This window comes from Histomonas meleagridis (genome assembly GCF_020186115.1).
Source record: "Histomonas meleagridis strain 2922-C6/04-10x chromosome Unknown contig_44, whole genome shotgun sequence".
In the NCBI taxonomy this organism is placed as follows: Eukaryota; Parabasalia; order Tritrichomonadida; family Dientamoebidae; genus Histomonas; species Histomonas meleagridis.
The window spans coordinates 811013-836142 of record NW_027150887.1 but is presented as its reverse complement, the minus strand read 5'-3'; the positions used below and the strand labels follow the sequence as shown (position 1 = coordinate 836142).

General features: G+C 29.8%; 7 protein-coding genes across 7 annotated transcripts; 2 read left to right on the top strand and 5 right to left on the bottom strand.

Annotated features, from left to right (window-relative positions):
• Positions 1 to 878: 878 nt before the first annotated feature.
• On the bottom strand, positions 879 to 3143 carry GO595_006551 (dnaK protein; the record flags this gene model as incomplete). Its single annotated transcript, XM_067919916.1, has 1 exon — positions 879 to 3143. The coding sequence occupies one exon, from the start codon at positions 3141 to 3143 to the stop codon at positions 879 to 881; it is 2265 nt and encodes a 754-aa protein (XP_067773429.1).
• Positions 3144 to 6105: 2962 nt separating this feature from the next.
• Positions 6106 to 6990, bottom strand: GO595_006550 (AGC family protein kinase; the record flags this gene model as incomplete). Its single annotated transcript, XM_067919915.1, has 1 exon — positions 6106 to 6990. The coding sequence occupies one exon, from the start codon at positions 6988 to 6990 to the stop codon at positions 6106 to 6108; it is 885 nt and encodes a 294-aa protein (XP_067773428.1).
• Positions 6991 to 8043: 1053 nt separating this feature from the next.
• GO595_006549 (glycosyl hydrolase) lies at positions 8044 to 10665 on the bottom strand (the record flags this gene model as incomplete). The annotated part of the gene is made up of 1 exon (XM_067919914.1): positions 8044 to 10665. The coding sequence occupies one exon, from the start codon at positions 10663 to 10665 to the stop codon at positions 8044 to 8046; it is 2622 nt and encodes an 873-aa protein (XP_067773427.1).
• Positions 10666 to 11792: 1127 nt separating this feature from the next.
• GO595_006548 (Response regulator receiver domain containing protein) lies at positions 11793 to 15470 on the top strand (the record flags this gene model as incomplete). The annotated part of the gene is made up of 1 exon (XM_067919913.1): positions 11793 to 15470. One exon carries the CDS (start codon positions 11793 to 11795, stop codon positions 15468 to 15470), a length of 3678 nt encoding a protein of 1225 aa, XP_067773426.1.
• A 650-nt stretch (positions 15471 to 16120) lies between these two features.
• GO595_006547 (uncharacterized protein) lies at positions 16121 to 17296 on the bottom strand (the record flags this gene model as incomplete). Its single annotated transcript, XM_067919912.1, has 1 exon — positions 16121 to 17296. The coding sequence occupies one exon, from the start codon at positions 17294 to 17296 to the stop codon at positions 16121 to 16123; it is 1176 nt and encodes a 391-aa protein (XP_067773425.1).
• Positions 17297 to 17746: 450 nt separating this feature from the next.
• Positions 17747 to 18307, bottom strand: GO595_006546 (DJ-1 family protein; the record flags this gene model as incomplete). Its single annotated transcript, XM_067919911.1, has 1 exon — positions 17747 to 18307. The coding sequence occupies one exon, from the start codon at positions 18305 to 18307 to the stop codon at positions 17747 to 17749; it is 561 nt and encodes a 186-aa protein (XP_067773424.1).
• A 1078-nt stretch (positions 18308 to 19385) lies between these two features.
• On the top strand, positions 19386 to 20369 carry GO595_006545 (CMGC family protein kinase; the record flags this gene model as incomplete). Its single annotated transcript, XM_067919910.1, has 1 exon — positions 19386 to 20369. One exon carries the CDS (start codon positions 19386 to 19388, stop codon positions 20367 to 20369), a length of 984 nt encoding a protein of 327 aa, XP_067773423.1.
• Positions 20370 to 25130: the final 4761 nt, after the last annotated feature.

Genomic DNA, 25130 nt, shown 5'->3' with positions numbered 1-25130 from the left:
CCATATTAACATTTTCAAAATCTCTTGTCATATGACAACGATCACTGTCAAATCACAATCTGTTAGGAAATATTTGAATTATAATGATCGCAGATTATTTCATATACTCATTTATGGCAACAGACTTAGACAAAATGATAACAAACTTAGTCAATCAAATTGTATATCAATCAAACGCGGCAATAATAGCTCTCAAATATGGCAACAAATTTTGAAAAATAATAATAATATTTTTCTCGTACGGTGACATAAAGAGCTTTCGGAAATCAAACGAAACATTAATAATATTATGTTTTAAAAGAAAAATGCAAATAGTCACTTTTATATGAAAACAATTTTTTGTGATTGCGATAATAACCGCTCCGATAGAGTTTTTTTGTAGCTCCTTTTTAAAAAAAAAATGTGCCATTTATTTGCATGCGTGCCTGCCATATCATTGTAATTTCAGGTGACAATGAAAGAGTTTGAATATCATATATTTGATTCGGCTATTCAATGCAAACAAAAAAATTTATTGCAAATCTTTCGAATAAAGTCGGCATATTCCTAATATAGCTTTTCGTCTAAGCATTAGTTTACAATTGATGTGTTTCTTTTTTATTTCTTACATCAAATTTAATATGTATGATGGTGAAAATGAATTGTTGAACGATTTTGTAACCACAATATACCTATCGTATGGTAATTGTGAACTTAATTTTGTTTGAATAGTTATGACAGCACTTTGAATTTATCGTATCAACTTTTTCTCTTTTTCTATGAGTTTCATCAAAAAGTCGATGCTTTATAGTCCATTCGAAACAATTGCGATTTCCAACATATTGCAAATGTTATTTGTATACTTTCGATTACATAAAAAAATATATTGAAGTGTTTGTTTACAATTCCTTTGAGAAATTTGATTCATTTTGGTCATTTCGAATAATTTCTGATTGATTATTACTATGATCAGTTTCATTATTCGTCACATTCATTTTCGAATTATTATCTTTTACTTTAGTTGTTGAATTTGTTTGCTTATACACTTTACGTGGCGCCTTCAAACTTGAGAATCTCCTCAATAGCCTTCGTTCTTGTTCTTGTAAGTCCTTAATGAATATGTTTGGGTTATTCTTCGGTTCGATTTTTAATGTATCATTTATCATTTCTTCGCCTTTTTGGATAATTTCCTTAAATTCGGAAATTGTTTGATTATCAGTATTCGCCTTTTCTAATTCGTTATATGCCCTTTGTATTGTTTTATTTAATTTCATTATGTACAATGGCCGTTGTTTATATTCATTATATCGATTTAATATATCCGAAAGTTTTTCTTCGATTTTCTCATAACGTTTTTCAAGTTCTTTACTTGTGACACGTGCGCCTGAGAAATCAATTGCTTCTTTTTCATGTGATAATATGTTTATGATTTCGGATTTTTCTTCGTCTGTTATAACATCGGCGAAATCATTATCGTATTGGATCTTATCTTGAAGATCGATGATAAAACTTTCAAGTTTATTTAATACTTCAGCATGAAGTTTTCTTTCTGTTGAAGTGTTAATATAATCTTTGATGAAATTAATATTATTTGTCTTGTTGAAATTAATTTCATCGGAAAACATTAATTTACTTCGAAGATTCGTATTCATTGGTGCTGATTCAAGAGAATTATATTCGCCTTTAATGCTGACATTAATGGATACATTAGCAGAAAGTGATGACGATATATAATCATGACAATCAAGAACTTGAGACCTACCGAAATTAATACGTATGAATGGCTTACTTCCATTTGCTATACGATTTGTAATGTTCCTTGTGATTTCTGTTAACCCGAGAAGACTAACGTTAGTAAAATCATTTCTAACAGAGTTATATACTTTGGATGTTATGTTATCATTTTGTATATCTTTTGTTACATATAATGAAAAATTAAAATCTTTAAACTTATGCATTGTAATCGATTTACGATCACTAATTTCTCCCGTTCGAATAAGTTTTGTTAATCGATTATTACAGAAGAATTCAAGGCCATATATGGATGGACGAATTATTTCTAAACGTGACCCAATAATTGTTCCCGATTGTAATGAGGAATAATATGTGGCACCGAATGCTACAGCTTCATCTGAATTTAATGAGCGACGAATTGAATGATTCGAAAATCTTTCTTGAATCACTTTATGAAATGATGGAAGTCGTGTTGAACCGCCAATAAGTTCAATGGAGCCGTTAATTTGGATTCCGTTAAATAAATTGTAAAGTTTTGAAATTATGCCTGATGCAATTTCATCAATTAGAGCTGTGGTAATAGGAATAGAAATATTAAACATGTCAAGAAGATTAAGGGATTGATCATGCCCTGATGCAAGACGTTCTTTGCATTTTATCATTAATTGTCGAATACTTTTAGATTCAGATGGTGTAGGTGAACATGGAAGCTTTTGAACAACATATTCATAAAGTACATCATCAATATATCCACCACCAATTTCATCACTAAAACGATAATCTAATAATTCAATTCGAATAACACCAGAAGTTAAACGTTCAAATTTCCAGTTGGATATTTCGGTTTGAATGGATCCAATGTCAACAAACATTACGTTTTCAGTAACGTTTTCATGATCATTAGATTTTTTCAATCTTTCAATTGCATATAATGTGGCAACTGCAACATTTGAATCTAATATTTGAGCAGAAGAAATGTTAAGAAGGGATAACGATTGAACAATTCTCCTTCTTGCTTGTGGTGGAAAGATTGATGGAACTGTAATAATTAATTTATCGTGTTGTTTCATGAAATTTTTCAAATAGAGTGAAAGAGTAATTGCTCCTAATGTGATTGGATTTACACCTTCAATTGGAACTTGATTTGTGTTGAAATATTGAAAAGGATTTTTTACAGCACGATTTGGATCTTTTTGATAAATCCTAGCTGCATTGCTTCCTACAACCCATTCCGCCTGAGATACATTGGTAAATTCAGTGTTTTGTTCATATCCAAGATAATTTGGAGTTGCTCGATAACCTTCGTCATTTGGAACAATTGCGACTGGCTTTCCTGGGACGCCAATAGATACCCTTACATTTTGAGAGCCGAAGTCTATGCCATAAATGGAAGATAATGTATCTGGAAGATAAAGAAGAAATAATAACATTTGGCTTTATGTAAACGATAGGACAGCACTTTTGCAAAAAGTGACGTGAATAAAAAGGATGAAAACAGAGATTTGTTCATTTTGTTTAGATATATTCGAAAAATCATTAAATTCACCTTTAGGGAAAGCATTCGAAATGATGTTTAAGACTGTTTTCCAAAATCCACAGGAAAATCTCGATTTTTTTCGAATCTATGATTTTTTAATTCACAATAAATATCAAACAACTACTGATTACTTTCAAGATCTGAATGAAACTGTGGTCAACATTACTAGATTTCTTGGTATTGATACAGAACTTTCGATTTGTTTGATGGCAATCCACAAAATGATATTAAATGAATCCAAACCAATCTTAGCTCAAAACTCAACTCCATGGGTTTCTTGTATTTCACGGTTCGTTGAAGAGTTAAGTAATTTTACAAACAATCTTCCAACTTCTGGGCAAAATTATCAGGATTTTTTGGAATCCAAAACATTTATTCCGGTTCCAATGATTGGCGCAACTTTTACGCGTCAACCTATTCCCAATGTTAATATTGATCAGTTAAAACAAAATATTCTTCAACTCAAATCAGATAAAGATGTTCATCAATTTATGGCAATTTTATCTCACTACCAACCAGAGTACAACAGAATCGTTGGTACAGTTGATTTTGACTTGAAAAATCTTGATCCATATACTTTGTATTTAATGGACATTTTTGTGAAAAACAAACTTCCGAAGGGAAAAGGAAATGTTAAATGAACATATTTTATTTGTGTATTATAGAAGTGTTTGAATAAAATATATATATTTTTTATACAAATTTTAATAAGCTCAATGTTACAATTGGTGTGGTGATATTGCTAAATTTAATGTTTACAAAATTTGAAAAAATAAAGATAATGGAAGTTCTAGTGGTAGATAAGAATTAAATATTAAAAATTAATAACAATGATGAATCATTAGATTTTGAAAATTAATTACGAATCATTTTGCTTGACATTATTTGAGTTCTTTAGTGCAATTTGCTTTGTAGATATGTATTTAAAATATGATTTAATTTACTAATTCTAGTGAAAGGTAAATTAACAGCATGCACAACTTTAACGATAGAAAATTGAATGCTTTCAAAGTCAAAAACAATAGAAGAAACCGTTCGAGGCTGATTCAAAACTAAAACATTGCTATTCTTTTTTGCTGCATCAATATTTTCTTATGAATACATCAAAACACAATTGCCTCCTGTAACTGCAACACTTGCTATCGCTATAACACCAGGACAAATCGAAATAACAGATAAAGAATCTTCAAGATCAACTGAATTTACTGGTTCAAATACCGAAAATTTCAGAAATTTGATGGCTATTAAAAACAAAGTCCCAAGTAGTATGCGAGACAAAATCACAAATAACATGTTTAAACAAACTTTGTCCATGCTTAACATCATATTATTTTCATACATAGATTCATGGGAGTCAGGCGATACAATTGGTGTATTTATAGAGGGGAATATAAGTAATATTCCTTTTATCACTAAATCCAATAATTTTTTTAATTCATCAAAAAAATATTCATCTGCTATTGGATTACCTATAAATATGTATTGTTATTATCCATATAATACAAATCTAAATAATTCAAACTTATTGATTCAAGATACAAGTAATCAAAATATCTCAAATCAAAAAGGGTTTAATTTCATGTATGCTCAAAAAAAGGATATTCCAACTTCTGCTGTGCAATCTATTAGTTTGACATTCAGCCATAAAATGACATTTTTAATTTTAAATATACATTTTTATTCCATTCTCAACACGAAACTTTCTTCGATTCCATTAATTTTTCTTAATGGCATAAAACATAATGGAACATTTGATATATATAATGGGACAACATACATTAATAATGGAACACTTCCGCTTGAAAATTGGAACATTACAAATCTTTGTACTTTTAGGGATGACGAAACAATTAAATGCGATATGGTATTATTTCCACAAACATTTGATGAAGGTATTGAAATAATTATTGTTGCTGCTGAAAATACATATAGTAAAGCACTTGCAATCGAAAAATTACAACCAGGCTGTGAATATTCATATCATTTTGATTTAAATATTAGTACAAATACATTTACGAATAGTAATACGTATACTATATCAAACACATACACGCAATCAAATTTATTTACACAATCAAATACATTCATGCAAAGTTGTACATATGGAAACATAACATATTCCATTTCATTATCAGCATTAATTACAGAAACATTTATTATCGATAACTCATTTCTAACTAATTCATATTCTTTAACATATTTAAATACAACATATATTTTCACGCATATAGAATTTATTTATTACAAATATACAATTATTCAATATACTATATATTATTCATATTATTTAAAATATTATTTTAATGTTGAAACTAATGATGTTTCCAACCAAAATGATAATCAAACGACAGTTATTATTATTGTTGTTGTTTGTGTTATTATCGTTATATTAATTATATTATTACTTATCATTTTATTTATTCGAAAACGAAATTCTAAAGAATCTGAAACAGATTCCGAAAATGAAAATACAAATTCTGAAGAAACTGAGAAAACATATAATTTCTCATCAGGAATTAATATTCCGCATATTGAAGAAGATCCATTTGCTAAAGATTTTCAAGAAAATAACATCACTGATAATATTTAATTAAATATTATATATATATATATATATATATATATCATTTGGCGATGTTTAATTTAAATCAAATTATATTATTCCTTATATTGTAAAGTCAATAATTAGTTTGCATTGGCATATAATGGAATGCTCTATATATATATTTATTTATTTAAAATCAATAAATATATTTGTTTTTACTTAAAATCTTTATAATTAAGAATAATTTGACCAAAATCAATTTTTATTTTAAAAGTTTTGAATATAATTTATTAAAATTTAGAAAAAATCATTACTTATTATTTAACATGTCTCCAAGTGAATCATCTTTCGTGCATGTGAATCCATCAAATGCCTTTTGAGTTTCATTCACAATAAGACTTTCATCTTCGAAAGAGACGACTGCATCCTCTTTAGTAAATTCTTCATCAAAATTACTTGTATCTGTTTCACTACTTATTACAGGTATCCATTCGGGAGTATATTTTAAGTTTAAAACATCATCCCAATTGATTGAATTGAAAAACGGATGGCTCTTAATATCTTCTGCATCATTTTCAGAAGAACCTAATCTTGTTGATGGATTTCTATCTAAGAGTTTTGATATTAAATCTGCAGCCTCATCCGAAAAATATGGAGGAAAGATAATATCTTCTGTTAAAATCTTATGATACATTTTTTTAGTATTTTCATCATAAAAAGGAGGAAGTCCCGAAATCATTTCGAAGAGAAGAATTCCATAACTCCACCAATCAACAGAACGTGTATAAGGTATTTGTTGAATCATTTCTGGTGCAATGTATTCAGGGGTTCCACAAAATGTTGTAGTAGTTGAGTCAGAATTCATTTGTCCTTTAGCAAGTCCAAGATCAGTGATTTTAATGTGACCATTATAATCAACTAAAATATTTTCTGGTTTAAGATCTCTATACACATATCCTTTTTTATGTAAATATCCAATTCCTAAAAGTATTTCTGCAGCATAAAATCTTACACGTTCTTCACTGAAACGTCCTTCTTCTCTTAGTCTTGAAAATAATTCACCGCCTGGAATATAATCAAGAATAATAAATATTTTTTGTGGAGTTTGAAATGAATAATGTGCAGACACAAGAAATGGATGATTTAGTTGGAATAAAATATTTTTTTCTGTTAAACTTTGTTCAATATTCTCCATTTCTTCAAGAAGTCTTTTACTCATTGATTTCATTGCATATAGTTTTTTTGTATGCTTATTCCGAACAACACTAACTTTACTAAACTTACCACGACCTAAAACACGTATTATATTCAAATCTTGAAGTCCAATAATTTTTGGCTCATTATTTTTGGCTTTTGAATTTTGATCAGATTTGGTTTGAATTCGAGCTCTTTCTCTTTCAAGAGCTCCAACCCAATTTATACAATCATCTTTATTTTTCGCATAAAGTTTTATAGTTTTTGATCCAAAAAACACAATTTGAAATGCTTGTTGTTTATTTTCCTCATTTAATATTTCAATTGCTTGTACGTTTTGAAGATTTATTCTTTTAATTGATCTTTTTCCTTGTTTTTGGGAATAACTTAAATGATTATCTTGTAATACATACCACCTCCTTTTCCAATTCCTAAAAAATTTCCCTTTTTTGTACAACCATCCTTCTCGAGATGACATTACAATAAAAATTTTATTTGAAATTGTTTTCTCTTTTTAGTTTTTGAAAACCTTTTTGATTAGTTTTATTATACAAATGATAAGGACAATGCTTTCCATGTACGTTTTGAGGTAAAGCTAAATTTACATCAACATGAAATATCGATATGAAGGAACAATTTGTTGAGCAACAGCCTTTTCGACATTAAAATATTTTTAAACGTTATATCAAAATTAATTTTTATACATAACACACTCTTAGCATGAAGAAACTTTCACTAAAGCATTATGATTTTTTAAATCTATATTTCATTTCATTTTTATACATTTTATTATGTATACTAAAGATTAAAATCAAAAATGTTTAATTATTGGAGTAACCATTGGCGTCGTCGCTTTGGTTGCAATTATTATTGTGCTCTTATACAAGAAAACATAAAGAACAACTTTAAAAACACAAATTTTCATAACAATTGTTATTTCCAAATGATTTTTGCATTTAGAACTTCGAATTTTAATTCCATTATTAAAAACGCGTCACAGAGCATAATAAAAATTATTTATTTTGATATGTTTAATATTTTTTATTTGTTTTTTTTAGTACTCAAATGTCAATGCACAATCTTCCTTAAGTCCTATTACAGCATCAATTACAAGAACACCGTCCACATCCTCGAAGTGGATCTTAGCGTCTTCTCTCGATGACCTAATACTTTTTGGTATCTTTTCAAGACCAGCGATTTGAATTTTTTCGATTTTAGCATCAAAGTTCTGACAGAATTCACTATCTTTGTTCGCATCAACGTCTCCTTCAAATTTCAGAACGTTATTTTCGAAAGTGACATTCAAATGAATGAATTCGTTATTCTTTTTGAAGTTAAAACTATGACCATCATCAACGTAAACGTCACCTGTTGCCTCAAACTTATTGTCAAGTGCAACGATCAATTCGAATGGGTCATTTAACATGTCCGTTGCACTTTTTCTTAGTGTTTGTTTCAATGCGAATATTTTCCCACCTTTAATAAAGACTGGAACTTCAATTTCGACGTTACGTATTGAAATAACTTCGCCATTGTTTTTGATTTCGTTTAATGTCCTAAACTCGTACCATCTCGAGTTACGCGGGAAGAAGACATTAACTTCATGCGCTCCTTTTTCCAATACAGGACTAACCATAAGAATATCATCCACTAAAACTTGTGAAGATACTTCTTGGATTTCAGGATCATTAAATTCCATCCATAACGGAGTTATTATCGGTGTACCATTAGTCGATGAATGATAAGCAGCGGTATACCATAAGTAAATCAATTTGTATCTCTCTTGGATGGCAGTCTTTGCTGCTTCGAACCATTCATCTTTTAATGTATAAGGCTCACGGCGATCACTTAAATGATGACAATGGCATCTAAAGAATGGATAACAAAATGCGCCAAGTTGATACCAACGTGTTAATAGTTCATAATCGGGAGAATTAAAGAACCCTCCGACATCACAACCACAAAAACTATAGCCACAAATACTTAAGCTTAATACTTGTGAAAGACTATTACGTAATTGATCCCAATCAGCAGAGTTATCACCTGTCCACATGAATGAATATTTTTGTGTGCCAGCGAAATAACTTCTTGTTAAGATGAAAGGCCGTTCATTCTTGTCTTCATCTCTATCAACTAATCCATTATAAGTCGATAATACCATAAAATGTCCATAAAGATTATGTACATCACGATCTTCATAACCTCCGTAATGGATTGTATCACGTGGTAATGTTGCATCAGGCGCTTTAAAGACTGTTGGCTCATTCATATCATTCCATATGAATATTGACTTACTTGATCCACGATATAATGTATAATTATATTGTTTGGACCACCATTCACGTGCTGATGGATTTAGAAAGTCAACCCAACCACTACGGCCTGGCCAACAATTGGCAAAGTAATCTTTGTTGTTCTTGTTCTTAATAAAATAGTTCCCTTCTTTAGCTTCGTAATAGATTTGGTAATCGCGCTCAACTTTGAGGTGGGGGTCAATCAAAGTGATGATGTGGCGGTTATTTTGTGAGAATTCTTTGGTCAGATTTTTGATGTCTTTGAAATTCTTTGAATCAAACGTAAAATATTTCTTATCGTCAGTGTGATCTAAGTCGAGCCAAATGGCTTCGTGTGGAATCATGGCATTGTCTAATGACTTGGTGACTGTTCGGACTTCATTTGTTGACGTATATGACCAACGTGATTGATGATATCCTAACGAGAATATTTGTGGCATTGGTGGCTTACCTGTTAATGTTGTATATGATTGAATGACTTCTTTATGAGAACCACAAAAGACAAAAAAGTCGATGAAACCTGACTCAGAAATGAATCGTGTGGTATGTTCTTCGGAATCAACATCAACCCATGTCTCAGATGGATTACACCAGAATAAGCCTGTGCTTTCTTCGGTAGAATGACCAACTAAAAATGGAATGGATCCATACATGGACATAACAGAGTTGACTTCAAAGTGATTAATATCAGTGTTGAAAAATCGGATGGGATCGGTAACCGCTTCGCCGGTTTTGACGGTTGACGGGAGGTTTAACGATAGGGTGTGCGTGGCTAATCCGCTGAATTTAACATCACCATGGAATTTAAATGACATGGAAACAGATGTGGGGCCATTCTTAAGAGTTTCTGTGTATTTGTTAAATTCAACTGTTTTGAATAAATCTGGATATTCTTCTTTGTTAACATTTGTTTCAAAAATTGATTTATCATCATAGCCAGCAGATAATTTGAGATTGTCATGATCATATATATGAATTGTGAATGGGTTTAATTGAATTTCAACTCTTGAATTTAAACGAATTAAAGTAATGTGTGTTTCATTTTTATGTTCTTCAATTTCAAAACGCGCTTTTAAGGCTTCTTGGTCTACTATTGTTGGCTCAGATGAAGAATCATATCTTTGAAATGTTTCAGTTGGAGGAGTTATCTTAAAATGTACAAAATTTGGATTAAAAGTAACAAGGAGATTTAAGCGGTTTTTAAACCTTGGATTCTCGATTGGAACTGTGAAAACATTATCTTCGATTTTAGATTCAGTAGAAATAACAGACCATTTCTGATCTTCAACAAACCTATTCCTTTCACAGAACAAGGAGTCTTTGCACTGCCGAAATGTTGATTGGTCAACAGCGAATGCCCAGACCAGGAAGAAAGAAAACATTTGACTTAGTCAAACTTTTTTAATAGTTTATATCCATTCAAATAATTTTTTCCTTTTCAGCGACCAAATAAAAAAATGAAAAAAAAACTGAGGCCATTTTCTTTATTCGAACCTAAGAACGAGTGTAATCAATGATGTATTTGTTCAAAGCTAAAATGTAAATTATTTCTTGCAAGAAAATGATATCACATATTGATCATTTTGAAAATGGATATTAAATTTATTTTGATTTAAACATAGCTTCATAAAATTCAAATGAAATATATGTGATAAAAAAAAGTTTTCATGATTTGTGAAAGAATGGTATCGATTAATTTTAGAAGTTTTATTCATATTGTTATTTTTACAAGCCACAAAAATATTAATGATCTTGAAATCAGCATTAATGTAAAATCGTATAATAATAGAAAAAACAAAGAGGATAAAGTGTTTTTTGCATTCATAAATTGAATTGATATCTGGCCAAAGTAGCGGTCACTTTTTGTGAAAATTGGGTTCGTTGAAGTTATATCGTATCGTTTAAATTTATCTGTCACTTTTATTATACTGCAGTTTTGCTTTTTTTATTTTTTGGGGCTTTAGTTGCAATAAAGAATGCATTAATTACAACGTCAGCTCCTGCATCATTAGCACATATCTCCAATATGTTCAAAATAAAAAATATTGGAAAATGGAAATCTCCTGATCTTATTTTATCAGATTCACCCATTATTCCTATATCAACTATTTCTCAACTAAAGGCTCACAATATTTCTTATGATTACCATCTTCTCTGTTCCTCAAATTTCATTGTTAATTTTTATGTTAAGAATATTTCCAATGGAATTCCGAATACCATCAGCTTTATTCGCCAACCGCCAGATAAGTTTGGTGTATCTATATCTCTTAAGAAGCGTAATTTAACATTAATCGAAAATCCTTCTAAAAATCTTCCAAATTATTTAGTTTTTGAAAGATCAACCAATTCATCATATTTATTAAAACGTCATTTTACCATTTATTTATTTGGACACGAAGAAGATAATTCACAAGTCTGTCATACCCAAACCAATTTCAACAGTTATTCCAAAATTTTTCCTTTTATATTACTTCTATATATTCTCTTTTTAGTTGCACGTATCTTTGGAATGACGACTCCTCTAGATGTTAACTTATGGTTTGTAACAAACCGCGGGAAACCTCTGACAAAACCCCCGTCGAAAATTTGTTTACATATTCAAGCACGAATCACTGATATTTTACGTGAACACAAGAAGAAAGAGAATGCCTTCAGTACCATTTATTATCATATGTCACGAGTTTATCGTATTGGTGTCATCAAAGTATTACCATATTCACATTTAGTCTTTGTCCGAAATGGCTATAGACCGGACACAATATTTCCGGATTTGAACATTAATGGAGGCTTCTACACCGGCTATGGCTTAGAGAGTAGTAATCAAGTCAAATGTAAAGTTAATGTTGATCAAGAAACTAATGAAAAATCATTAGAAGTAACATTTGATATGTATAACAATGAATGCAAAATCACGTGTAGGAACAAAGAAGAAATGTCCAACTTTGATTATCATTGTTTACATGCGTCATATGTCATTTTAGTATACATTGGTATCTTAAAGGAGTCATTACAAGCCGAACATGAAATTGACATCTGTAAACTAATGGAAAACATCAAAGACAAAATGGACTTTACAGGCGCCGCGTTTTATTCTGTCGAGAAAGGAATATTTTCGGAGATATCATTGATATATACTGATGAAGAGAACAAGACATCAATCGAAAAGTTTGCTAAGAAGATATATGATGAATGTGAAAACTTTGGAGTCATTGGACGTAACATTGGTAAGTATCGATATATTGGTAATAAGATTGAAGTTGATCATCATTGTATTATCATTATATTTTCTATTCGACGTGAAATGTTACAATTACGTTTTTATGAACGACAATTTATTATATATGTAGCAGCAATTATTTCATTTCGAAGATTAATGCGATTAGATTCCAAATCGAATCATTTACCGAAGTTAATTAATTTATTTGATATTCATAATCATATAAGTATTATCGAGACTAAAGAAGATGGTACATTAATACATCATTTAGGTAATTATGAAATGTTTTCAAATATCGATCCAACAATTGAAGGATTTCAACATGATTCTAATAATACACAATATTATACTAAATGTTCGACATATTTTGATCAATATTATAATCAAAATATTAATATATCATTAGTCGAACAAATTAGTAACTTTTATCCGAATCGACAAAATAATTCATTCCAATTAAAAGATGAAAAAGTCATTGAAAATATGTTCAATTTCTTTTTCGTTTTAGATTCATGTACAGAATTAGCACGATATTTAGGGTATAAACATACATCTAATTTAACGTTAAATGATTTAATTAATTCTTATGATCGAAAGATATTAGAATTAAAACATCCATTAACTATATCACCAATTCGATTACGAAATGCTAAAGGAAAAGATAAATATTTTATATATATAAGTGTTCATACACGATTTTTATTGTTTATCGAATTCGAAAGTTTCTTAAGTATTCAAGCAAGTATTGATCATTCTAAGAATTATATTCCATTTAATTCTGATAGTAATATCATATTTTGGTGTATAGCACCATTAACACGACAAATATTTGGAATGATTGGTAATAATAATTTAATAGAACAATATCGAGAGAAGAACATTAATGAAATATTACAAAATATTCATGAATTAGATAAAAGTAAATTCCATGAAGCTTTATCACAAATATATTTATCGAAACGGAACTCGATACAATTTGCAGCATCGATGTTAGTTGAAAACAATTATCGAAATTTCGAATTTACATTTTCATTATCTTCTGGTTGGATATTATTTATATTAGCTAATGATGTAACAGAACATAAACAAATGATAAATTCTGCTGCCGAATTAAGTCAATTCATTGATATTGGTTTATTATATTCTAATGTTCGTATGTGGAATTTCATTGATAGTCGAGGAGAGAACTTAGTATATGCATCATTACCTATAGCACATAAACCATTTTTAATGAATTGGGAAACTATCGAATCGAATGTTGTTTTAGAATCACAAGAATTAATCTCATCACAAATCAAACAATTCTTAAATAATCAAACAGATTCGATCTCAGTCGAAATCCCATTTATGATTGATAAGATCCGATGGTTTATGATGAGAGGCTTAAGACATAATAATCAATCTAATGAAATCACAGGTATATTAGTCGACGTGACAGAGTTAAAAGGACTTGCAAGTCAAGCCGAATTAGAAAAACAAAGAGCAGAAGAAGCATTAACAGCGAAATCTCGATTCTTAGCAAATATGTCACATGAAATTCGTACGCCATTAAATGGAATGAGTGGATTACTTGAGTTACTTGAGATGACAAAGATTCCCCCATCAGCAGCTGAAATAGTTCAATGTATTCATGCATCATTTGATAAACTTTTAGATTTATTAAATGATTCATTAGACTTAGCGAAGATAGAACAAAACAAATTCATACCACAAAAGATATTATTTAATACTTTCGAAGCTATTGATTCAATATTTCCTGTATTTCAAAATCGATTTAAATTAGCAAATGATAAATTCCAAGTATATGTTGAGCCAGGAATACCTTTAAGTATTATTGGGGATCCACATTTCTTCTCACGGATTACATGGAATTTATTATCGAATTCATTAAAGTTCACTGAAAACGCATCAGTGTTATTATCATTAAAATATGATATTAATAATAATAACATTATAATAATAGTGAAAGATACTGGTATAGGTTATGTACCAGAAGAAGAGAAAACTCTTTTCGAAGCTTTCCCAACTTTAATAGTTAACGTAAATAGACCTCCGCCAGGTTTTGGTGCTTGTTTAACAATAGTGAAAAGAATGGTCGAAATGTTAAATGGTACAATTAATTATCATACGAAAGTTAACTTCGGCACAACTTTCATCGTAACTTTACCTTTCGAACCTGGTTATTGTTGTTATTTCTCACCAAGACAAAAAGCTAAAGGATTCCAAATAATGTTATTAACAAAGAATCTTTTTTATGAGAATTGTTTCGAAGAACATTGTAATTATTATGGATTACAATCGATAGAAAATGAAAATGAAATTATTACATCGAAATTCATTTTAATTATTTGTGATGAAAATGATTTAGATAAAGCTAAAAATTATAAACAAAAATATCAATCGTTAAAAGTACTCGTTACATATACAAATAAAGAAATATTAGAAAAATATAATAATGATAATGAATTAAATGACTTTACATTTGTCTTCATACATACTTTTTGGATGAAATTCCATGGAATTATAACACATATAGTGCTGAATTCAAAGGATTACGAGAAAAGTGTCACGACGGCTTCAAATGATTTTAGAATATTAATAGCTGAAGATAATCAAATGAATCAATGGGTTATTAAGAAGTTGCTCGAAAAAATGGGTCGGAAATTTGTGATCGTTTCAAATGGAAGAGAATGTATCGACACTTTAAAGAAAGAAAAAGGGTTTAACGTGATATTTATGGACCATCATATGCCTATAATGGATGGGCCTGAGGCAGCTGAAGAAATTAGAAAATCTGATGATTGGTATAAAGATATTCCAATCGTGGCAATGACTGCAAACAGTGCAAAAGAAGACGAAGATCAATGTATGGGCGCTGGAATGAACATGTTCGTAAGTAAGCCAATAACAACGTTGAAATTGGAAAATTGTATCAACTTCGCTGTGAGTCATCCTTTTAACGCAAAATAACAAATGTTTGTTTAGGCTTTTTAATAAAAAATGTTTTGGTATAATTCGATTTTTTGTTCTTCGAATTGAGTTTTGACGAATAATTACTTCAGAATTTGGTTTTGTTCTTGAAGTTATTCACTGAAAAGTCATTAGCCCTGTTTCATGATAGAAAAAACACAGGGAAATCGTGTTTTTTATGGACATATGTTTATGGAAATTTTCCAAACGACTCAAACTCATGTGTTATGGGAATATGTCTGAATAAAATATATAAAAATATTATATACCACAAGAAAATTTGGAAGAAGTCATTCAATTTATAACACAAGTTTTCGTAAGTAAAATTGAAGAATCTCATAAAAATAACAAGAAAGCATGTAAAACTTCTTAAAAAAAAATCAAACTTATAAAATATTGCGAAATAAAAATTATTTGTAAATTATAATAAAACTTCAAAAGGATTTTCGAATATAAGTTACCACATGGGGAAAAAGGTAATTTTCATACTTGCTTAAACTTACTTAAAATTAAAGTTTTCTTTAAATTATTAATATTAATCGATAAATTTTTGTATCATTTTTGTTGAACAAAATTTAAATGCAAAACATTTACATATTTTATATTTCGAGTTATGAAGTCCACAAAAACATTTTATTAAATTTTTTCAATTAGTTCCAATTAACTTTGAACTCATGTGTACTATCATCGTTCCATATTTCGTCGAAGAATTCCCTCAATTCATGATTCACATTCGCATCGTCAGTCACCAAGTGCATCGATGCGTATTTCTCGATCTCAAATGTTCTGATTTCGTGGCTGAATAACATTGACGTGTTATCCGCAACAATGAAATTCGGACCATCGAAATCACTCGAATACAATGAAAGACGCGAATTACTAAACGACACAAATGAACGACACCATTTGTACATTTCGTCGTTGAGTGCAAAACTTGAAGATGCCAAATATCGAATTTTTGTATGATTGTAAATTTGCAATGATTTAAGAAGTACATGGAAAGAGAAATCGTCGTCATAGAAGTTCTCTTCGGACGTTTGGGTGGAAAATGTATAAATTAAAAGTTCTTTTGGCGGAGTTTTGAAGAATTCGGTAAGATATAATGATGTGTTAATCTTCAGAGGTAAGACATGTGATGGGTTATTGATGAAGAAGCTGGTCGTGTTACCACATTTAGCTGGAAGAATTGGTGATGATTTGCCAATATATTCAATAATTTCGGGATAAGTAAATAACTCGGGATTTTTTGATTTCGCTTCATAAGAGTCAACAAAAGCAGTGATGTCATCGATTAGTTGGCTGCAATTTTCGATAATAATAATTTGTGATGAAGAATGTGTTGATGTTCCTTCGTAACTGGAAAAAATGCTAGATGTGAGATATGCTGTATCATCAACAATGAAGACTGGGAAATATATGGGGATTTCAAATTGATCTGTAACAATAACATTATTCGGAAAATAGCTATTCAAAAAAGAAGAAATTTGACTGTTTTGGTTAGATATAACAAACTTGATATTGGATTCACCGAGTCTAGTTTTAGCATCAACCAATAAAGGTTCCTTGATATATTGGAAAGAAGTCATGCTCATATTACCGGTTACAAATATAATTCTTTTTTTTGCTGAATTGATGATTTTGGTAAGGTAACTATGATCTACACTTTTGTATAATGTGACCTTTGGTGGAGATTCACATTTGGATGTTTCGATATTTGTTGGTGTGCTAACAGCAATCCCATATGCAATAAATAAAATCAAAGAAGACATGAAAAGCGTTATAATGTAGATTTCTGCAATTCCTATGATTTGTCTTATCTTTGGCATTTGTGAGTCGTTTTAACAACCGCCATTATTAACGGTTTCTTAATTCCGCAGTTTCTTAAATTATAATTAAAAAAATACAAAAATCTTAAAAGAAAGGATATAGGAAATAATTTATACATAAAACGACTAAAAAATTTTATTGGACTCCAATTTCTGTAATAGAAAAAATATTGATATTTAATCTTAAGATATCAAATTTTATTTAAATCCAACTTTCATATGTACATTCGTGCAACAACAAATGTTTTCCCCTTTTAAAAAGTCTAAAGCGAGTTGTCCAACATAAAGTTTTGCTTTTTAAAATTGTTCCATATAACATGCTTTATGCTGATGATTTCTGACTTCTTTAAAGATAATGCTGAACATGCAGATTTTACTTCGAGTTTATGAAATCGAGTGCAGTTGGTGATAAAAATAAATCGAATTCATTTAAAAATTGGTGTTTAGTCCTTAGAGTGTGAGTGTTCCCTTTCCAATTTCATCTGCTTTTTCATTGCCAACAAGTTTGCGGAGAATTTCCAAGGCGAAAAGAGAAGCTGTTCCAGGGCCACGTGATGTTATTATGTTTCCATCAGCATAAACACGATCTTCAACCTTTGTACCGCCATTTTCGGTGATTTTATCATCACAGCCAGGATATCCACATCCTGTCTTTCCATTCATGATTCCACATGCTTCAGCAAGTACGAAACCTGGTGCTGCGCAAATTGCTGCAACAATTTTTCCAGCAGCTAAATGAGCTTTGATTGCTTCAACAACGTTTGCATCTTTGGCAAGATTTGTTGTACCTGGTAATCCTCCAGGACAAATGATTGCATCATAAATGTTTTTAGAGATTTCAGGAAACTTTGCATTGCACTTAATAACAATGTTATGTGCTCCTTTGATTGAAAGATCATCATGTCCAACTGAAGCCAAAATTACTTCTACTCCTGCGCGTCGAAGGAAGTCAGCTGGGGTTATTGCTTCAACTTCTTCGAATCCTGGGGCAATGAGAATGACAGCTTTCATTATTTGTGATGTGAACAAATAAAGCTCACAATTATCGACACTTTTCTTATCCGACACTTGTCTCAGATTCTTCTTCTTTGTTTAAAATTTCCAAATTTAATTACAATACACGACTGTAATTCCAGAAAAACAAAGGAAATCATGTTGTCAATAGTTGTTTTTTTGTTAGGGCAACAAGAATGAATTTTTCCATCTCTGACAAAACTGCCGCTGATGAAATGAGGTGGAAAGATTGACAAATGCTTCTGCCGTGCTAACCAAGCATATAACTGTTTCGTAATAAATTTATTATCTTTGACGCAGGTTTTAATTCAACTCAATTGTTTCAACTTTCCATAAAAATAAAGATGAGAACAGAGTCAAATTCTATCTTATGTGGGCCATCTAAAATTTGATTTTATTGAATCTTTGTCCATGAAATGGATTTCAACCACTTTTGCATGATTTACACAATGAATTGAATGCATTATGAGGATTTGCGTGCTCACGCAGGGCTCGTTGAAAATTTCGCCTCAGTTTCAAAATTGAATTCATACAAAAATCAACAGAATAAAATTTTCCATATTCATATAAAATGCTTTTTTACCAACGTATAAAAAATATTTTTATAAAATACTTTTTTTACATATTACACTTTATATGTTTTTTAATATCCTAAATTTTGTTTTTATGAAAATGGAATAATAGCGAAAAATTTTAAATTTGTTTCAGTTCTCATAATCTTTTGAATTTAGTTGGTTTATTTGAATTTGGGGCGGCCCTTATGGGACCGTAAGCAAAAATTGAATATAACTCCCAAGCCCAAATGTCCTTGAAGATAGATGGCTTACACGATTATTTGGTAATAGCAAGAATTGGAGAAGGAAATTTCAGTACCGTATATCAAATACAACATAAAACCACCCACCAACTTTATGCACTCAAAGTCTTCAAGCAAAAATTTCAACGAATTGAAGATATACAACAAAACGAAGAAATTCTTGTTTTAAAAGCACTAGGAAAGCATCAAAATATCGTATTTCTTCATGAAGTTATATATGAACCAGCAAAATTCCGTCTTTCCCTTGTTTTAGATTTAATGGACAAAAATGCTTTTGAAGTCATGAGTCAACGTAATGGCCCACTTTCAGTTTTTCAAGCACTTCAACTAACATATCAAATTCTTTCTGCTCTCAAGTATATTCATTCCAAAAACATAATTCATCGAGACATTAAACCAGAAAACTGTCTTGTTAATCCTTACAACATGGAACTTAAACTTGGTGATTTTGGATCTGCCAAAGATCTTAATCAAGTCACAGAACTTACAGAATACATATCAACCCGATGGTACCGTCCACCGGAGTGCATTCTATCACATGGTTCTTATGGTCCTGGCATCGATATCTGGGCCACTGGATGCATTTTGTACGAATTCCTCACAAATTATCCACTTTTCCCTGGCAAAACCTCCATCGATCAAATTAACCGTATTCACAGAATTTTGGGAACTCCGACCAAACAAACCTTGTCAAAACTATGTCCTCCAAACAAGCTCAAAACTCTTGACTTTGAGTTTATAAAATATCCAAAACAAAAATTATCCAAGATCTTGCCAAAGGCTGAGCCAGTTGTTCTTGATTTACTTTCAAAACTGATCGCTTATGTTCCATCTGAAAGAATTACAGCAGATGAGGCATTAAAACACCCCGCTTTTAATATTTTACAGCAATGTTTCTTCAAGAATCCAAACGCAAATTATTCAAGTGCGCCATTTGCTCAACCAAATTCAATTCCTAGCGCATTGTTTAACCAAGAGAAACAATTGAAGCAGACAATTAAAGATGATGGAAACGTTGTTAAAATGAACATAACGAAAAAGAAAGATGGAATACAATTGCCACAAGTTGATGTCCCAATTAAAATGACGAGAATGCAACAGAAGAGAGTCTTAATGAAAACGCCACCAAGAAAGTCACATGTTCATGCAAACAATAAACCTGGAGAAAAGATGATTTTGGGTCGACATGCAACAGGAACAATCGCTTTCGGAGAAAAGAAAAACGAACATCCAAAAGAATGAAAGGATGATGCGAATTAAAACTATTAAAAATACCATTTATATAAATGTTATATCTTTTGTAACAGTTTTTTAAAGATTCGAGCAATTGGATAAATTTTAAAAAATTAGTAATGACATGTGGAAACAGTGCTTCAGTATTAGAAAAGATATTATTTCAATGCTTTTCTTTATTATTGGAGCCAAAACTTAAACCTAAATTAGAGTGCAGGCTTCATTGTTTATAATAAACATCCAATGAAAAATTAAAAAAAATACATACTTTCATTTAATTTTGAGTTTGACTTTAGTTGATGGACATAAAATTCAATGGATTCCATCATTTCCCTTATGTTCTTCGAGTATATTGATTCCTTTATTTCAGGAATCACATGAAAGATTCCTTTTTCTTCATTCATCAAAGCTCGCTTTTCATTATTTATAATCAAATTGATGCATATTTTTTTACATTTTTCTATATTGCTATGTAATGATCTTGCTAAAAAACTGATTTCGACTTCATTGAAAGCACAGCAAAAATCACCAATAGCACATTGAAGTACAAACTTTCATATTTTTTCTATTATATCATTGAAAATTTCATCAACATATATTTTTTTCACTGATTCTAATCTATCAATGAAAAATACTATATCTCTTTTATCATATGCAGCAGCCAAATCATATAGAGGTGCGAATAATGGATGCGAACAAAATTTTTGAATCTCTGGATTCAAACAAAAATCGCATTTGTATTGAGCCCACATATTTGCAAGCAAATAATAGGCTAATATTTGTATATTGAGGTTACCACAACTTTGAAATGATTCAAATGATTTTTTATATAATATTACAGCTTCATTTGGTTTGTTATTCCTTAAAAAGTGATATACCCTCATTTAGGAAAATGCTCCTTCTTTGGTCACATGATTGAAATCTGTATTTATATCTATTTTCATTGTCTTTATATATGCTTTTTGATTATTTTTCTTTTCTTTACAATTGACACATCTTTTCCGTTTTTTGATATAATTGATATTTGCATTCAAAGCTGGTACTATAACTCTTGCACCACCAGGTTGAGAAATTTGTTGAACTGAATTGGAATATTGTTCAGTTAGTTTGATTATCTTTTCATAATTTCCAACAATCCTTGCAACAATTGGTCCAAAAAGGGACATGGTACTTGTGAATGATCTATTGTTTAACTGTGTGTTAGCAACTTTATTTTTTATGATTCCACTCGAAATATCTTCTAACTTATATTCCGTTGTTGAATCATAAATTAATAGACGGAGTGGTATATCTTTTCTATTAATTAAATATTATCTTTGCTTGTTTTCTGAAACAATTTACATATACAAGGGAGTCCATATTCAGTAAAATGATAGTGATCACAATTATTTATCTAATCATTGACTTTTTCCATATTGTTTGCAACGAATAACATACAAACACTCTTCAATTGATTTTATACTTCATTTAGGTTTTCCATTGCTATAGTTCCCAACGAGTTTACATCACATTTTTTTATAACAATATTCCTATTTTTTCTCACTGTTTTGTAGTGATTTTCCCTTTGCATTTCAGCTCATATGTCAAAAGATTCAATTACATAATATAGTTATGATATATTATGATCCATTATGTTTTTTACATTACCAAAAGCACCTTCGACATAATTCGTGAATCTTATTCCTGTCAAGACGAGGATCTTTCGATCTTTTCGGGCTATAACTATCTAGATCTGACATCAATAATTTTAAGTGCTAATTACCAGGTTTTTTCACTAATCTACAATTAATTATTTCTACAAATTATTTCTCTGAAATTTCAGAATGAATGAAATTATCGAAAGCGATAAAAGCCGTAATGAGTTTCTCTTAATATTTTCTCGAATGTGTGACTGACAAAATACAATTTTAGCTCCTGTAACTTCATTGAATGCCTTGTACTGTCCCTTATGTCTATCCATTATCCCGATGCGTACACTATGTACATATTTTAACATATCTGAATATATTATTTTTAGAGATTCTTCTGTTCTGTCACTAATACAAGATAATCCCAACATAAGTGGACTACCAAACTTATCTATTACTAAAATTGGAACAATATATATTTGTTAGGAATTTGTACATGATGTGTCATCTGTTCTCCATATATCTTTTGACATGGCCGATTATATTAACCATCTGGGGATTGGAACGATAGCTATTAAATTACCTTCTTTATAATGACAATGAATAACCCATCTCGATGATAATTCGCTAAGTTTATCTACAATGGAAACTATATTTCTCTCTTCTGATAGAACTTTCCTGCAAATATTATGAAATTGACTCGCGTTAATAGTTAGATCAAACTTTCAACGAGTCATCCCAGGTGATTATTCAATCTTTTGGAAATTTATGATTTCTTCCCTATATTCATTTGTCAAAAGACGTAATTGCCCATATGTAGTAACATCAATCTTATGATTGTGTTTCCAAGAACCTTTGGAAAATTTAACATTGTTATAGTGTAAGTGTTTAAATATATTTAATAAATGTTCATCTATCTTACCTGTTACTTCACCAACTATTAAATTTGATATTTTAGTAGTTATTAAATGTAGTTGCTATATAATATATTGAACTATATGTATCAAAAATAGTACCATCATTTTGTTTCTTATGTGTTACTGATTCGGAATATAATCTTCCATATTTTACATATGCAGTAGGTGTACTTCCATATATCCTCCATAATAATTGATATGTATCGCCTGATTCTTCAATTATACTGTGAAATAATGTTAATTTAGTAGTTACTAAACTAGTGAATTGACCAGTATTGAATTTTATATTTCCTGTATTATCAATGCCATTAGTTTTCACAGAGTACATTAGTTCATTACAACCTATTTTATTACAACCTAAGGCATCAACAGATGAGGAGTAAGAAAAGCCATTTCCTTGTTTTCGTTTAAATGCTATATCATTATCAATACATTGTATTCTCCAACTATAATCAGTTTCATATCCATCACTAGTATGCATATCTATGTATGGACCTGTTTCTAAAACACCATCGCCTTTAATAACTGCAATTGAAGGGACACTAATATCGACAAATGCTGATGAAGGTCCCGGATTTAAAGCAAAACCATCAATTGTTGAACAATGGATATCTTCTGTATTTGAACCTGTAGGAATATTTGTTAAATCATTTAAATTATTATAACTATGCGTATGAACTGATGACGCATAGTTTGTATGTTCATGATTATTTTTAGCATAAATCTCATCATGATTATGATCATTTGAAAATATTTTAGTTATATCTACATTATTAATAGTTGCACATTTAATATTACCATTACTTCCAAAACTTAATAATGAACCAGTTTTTGATTTAAAATCTAATGAATTAGTATTAGCAGTTATTCTCCATGTATTATCTTTATCATAATCTGCATTATTATGCATATCAATATATTGACCAACTTCAACAACACCATCTTCTTTTAATGTAATAATAGATGGTACATATAATTTCGTATCCCATTTACCACCTTCTGAAGTTGCCAATTGAAAACCATTTAATGAAGTAACTTGTACATTCCCATTTACTGTTAAATCATTATTTATTGTATTATGAGTATGACTTTTGGTAGAATATTTTTCATCTGATTGTGATTTAGTATAGTATAATTGAGGTAATGTAATCGAAGTTATAGTATTAAGTATTTTTGTTATTTGATCATTTGTAGGGTAATTTTCTAAAACTTTTTGTAAGTCATCTTTATCAATAATTTCAGAAGCAACAACAACATTAGTTTTTATACCTTTCGTAGCATTCTCAATACTAAACATTGATAAAAAATGATTTTTATTTAATAAATTAATAATAATTCTAACATAAAATATTCTGGATCAATTTCTTTACCATTCATTTCTATAAACCATATTTTAAAATTTGGTTTTCTACTTTTATATCCAAATTTGTTATATTTAGTTCTATTTTCATTCGTATAAATACAAAAATAATCATCATAATGATCACGTTCAATAAAATCAGCGTGCATTGAAACATCAGATATTAAGTAATCCTTAAAATTACACTTACATTGTTGTACTACTATATATCTAGGATTTTGTGAATCGACAAATTCAGGGGGAAAACGGTTTTCTTTTTGTGAAGTACAAAAATACGTTTTAGTCACAGGTTTAAGCATTTATAAAAAATAAGGTTTGCCATGCGACGATACAATAATCGTCGCTTTTTGACTACTTAACTTCCGCATGTACCTAACCCATAGATTTTTGAAAATGGCAATATCGCACGATTGCTCCCCGTTGAAAGAGTCTAATAAAAACACAGAAATTGAAAACTTAATATTCATCAACCAAATGATCTTTAAGCTAGAGGAAGAAAATATTGAATTCGTTGCACAATCAACAATGAAATTTTTTGATAAGAATTTTCCTATCATATTTAATAATATAATTTGCAAATCTATATATTCGTCGTTCATTTCGCAAAAGAAAAATTATAAAATCCTTTTTCATTTTCTAAAAAATATTGAATCTAAAGAAGAAAATATTCTCAAGCAAGAACTACATAATGAATCAAATTATCTCATTATAAAAATTTATGATGACAAATTAATTAATCAAAGTTCCATAAAAATAAAGCATAATATTTATTTTTTACATTTAATGAATGAAAATGAATCCGAATTATTTAATATTATATCCCGAAAAGAGAACTTTAATGAAACAACACTTGAAGAAATTAGAA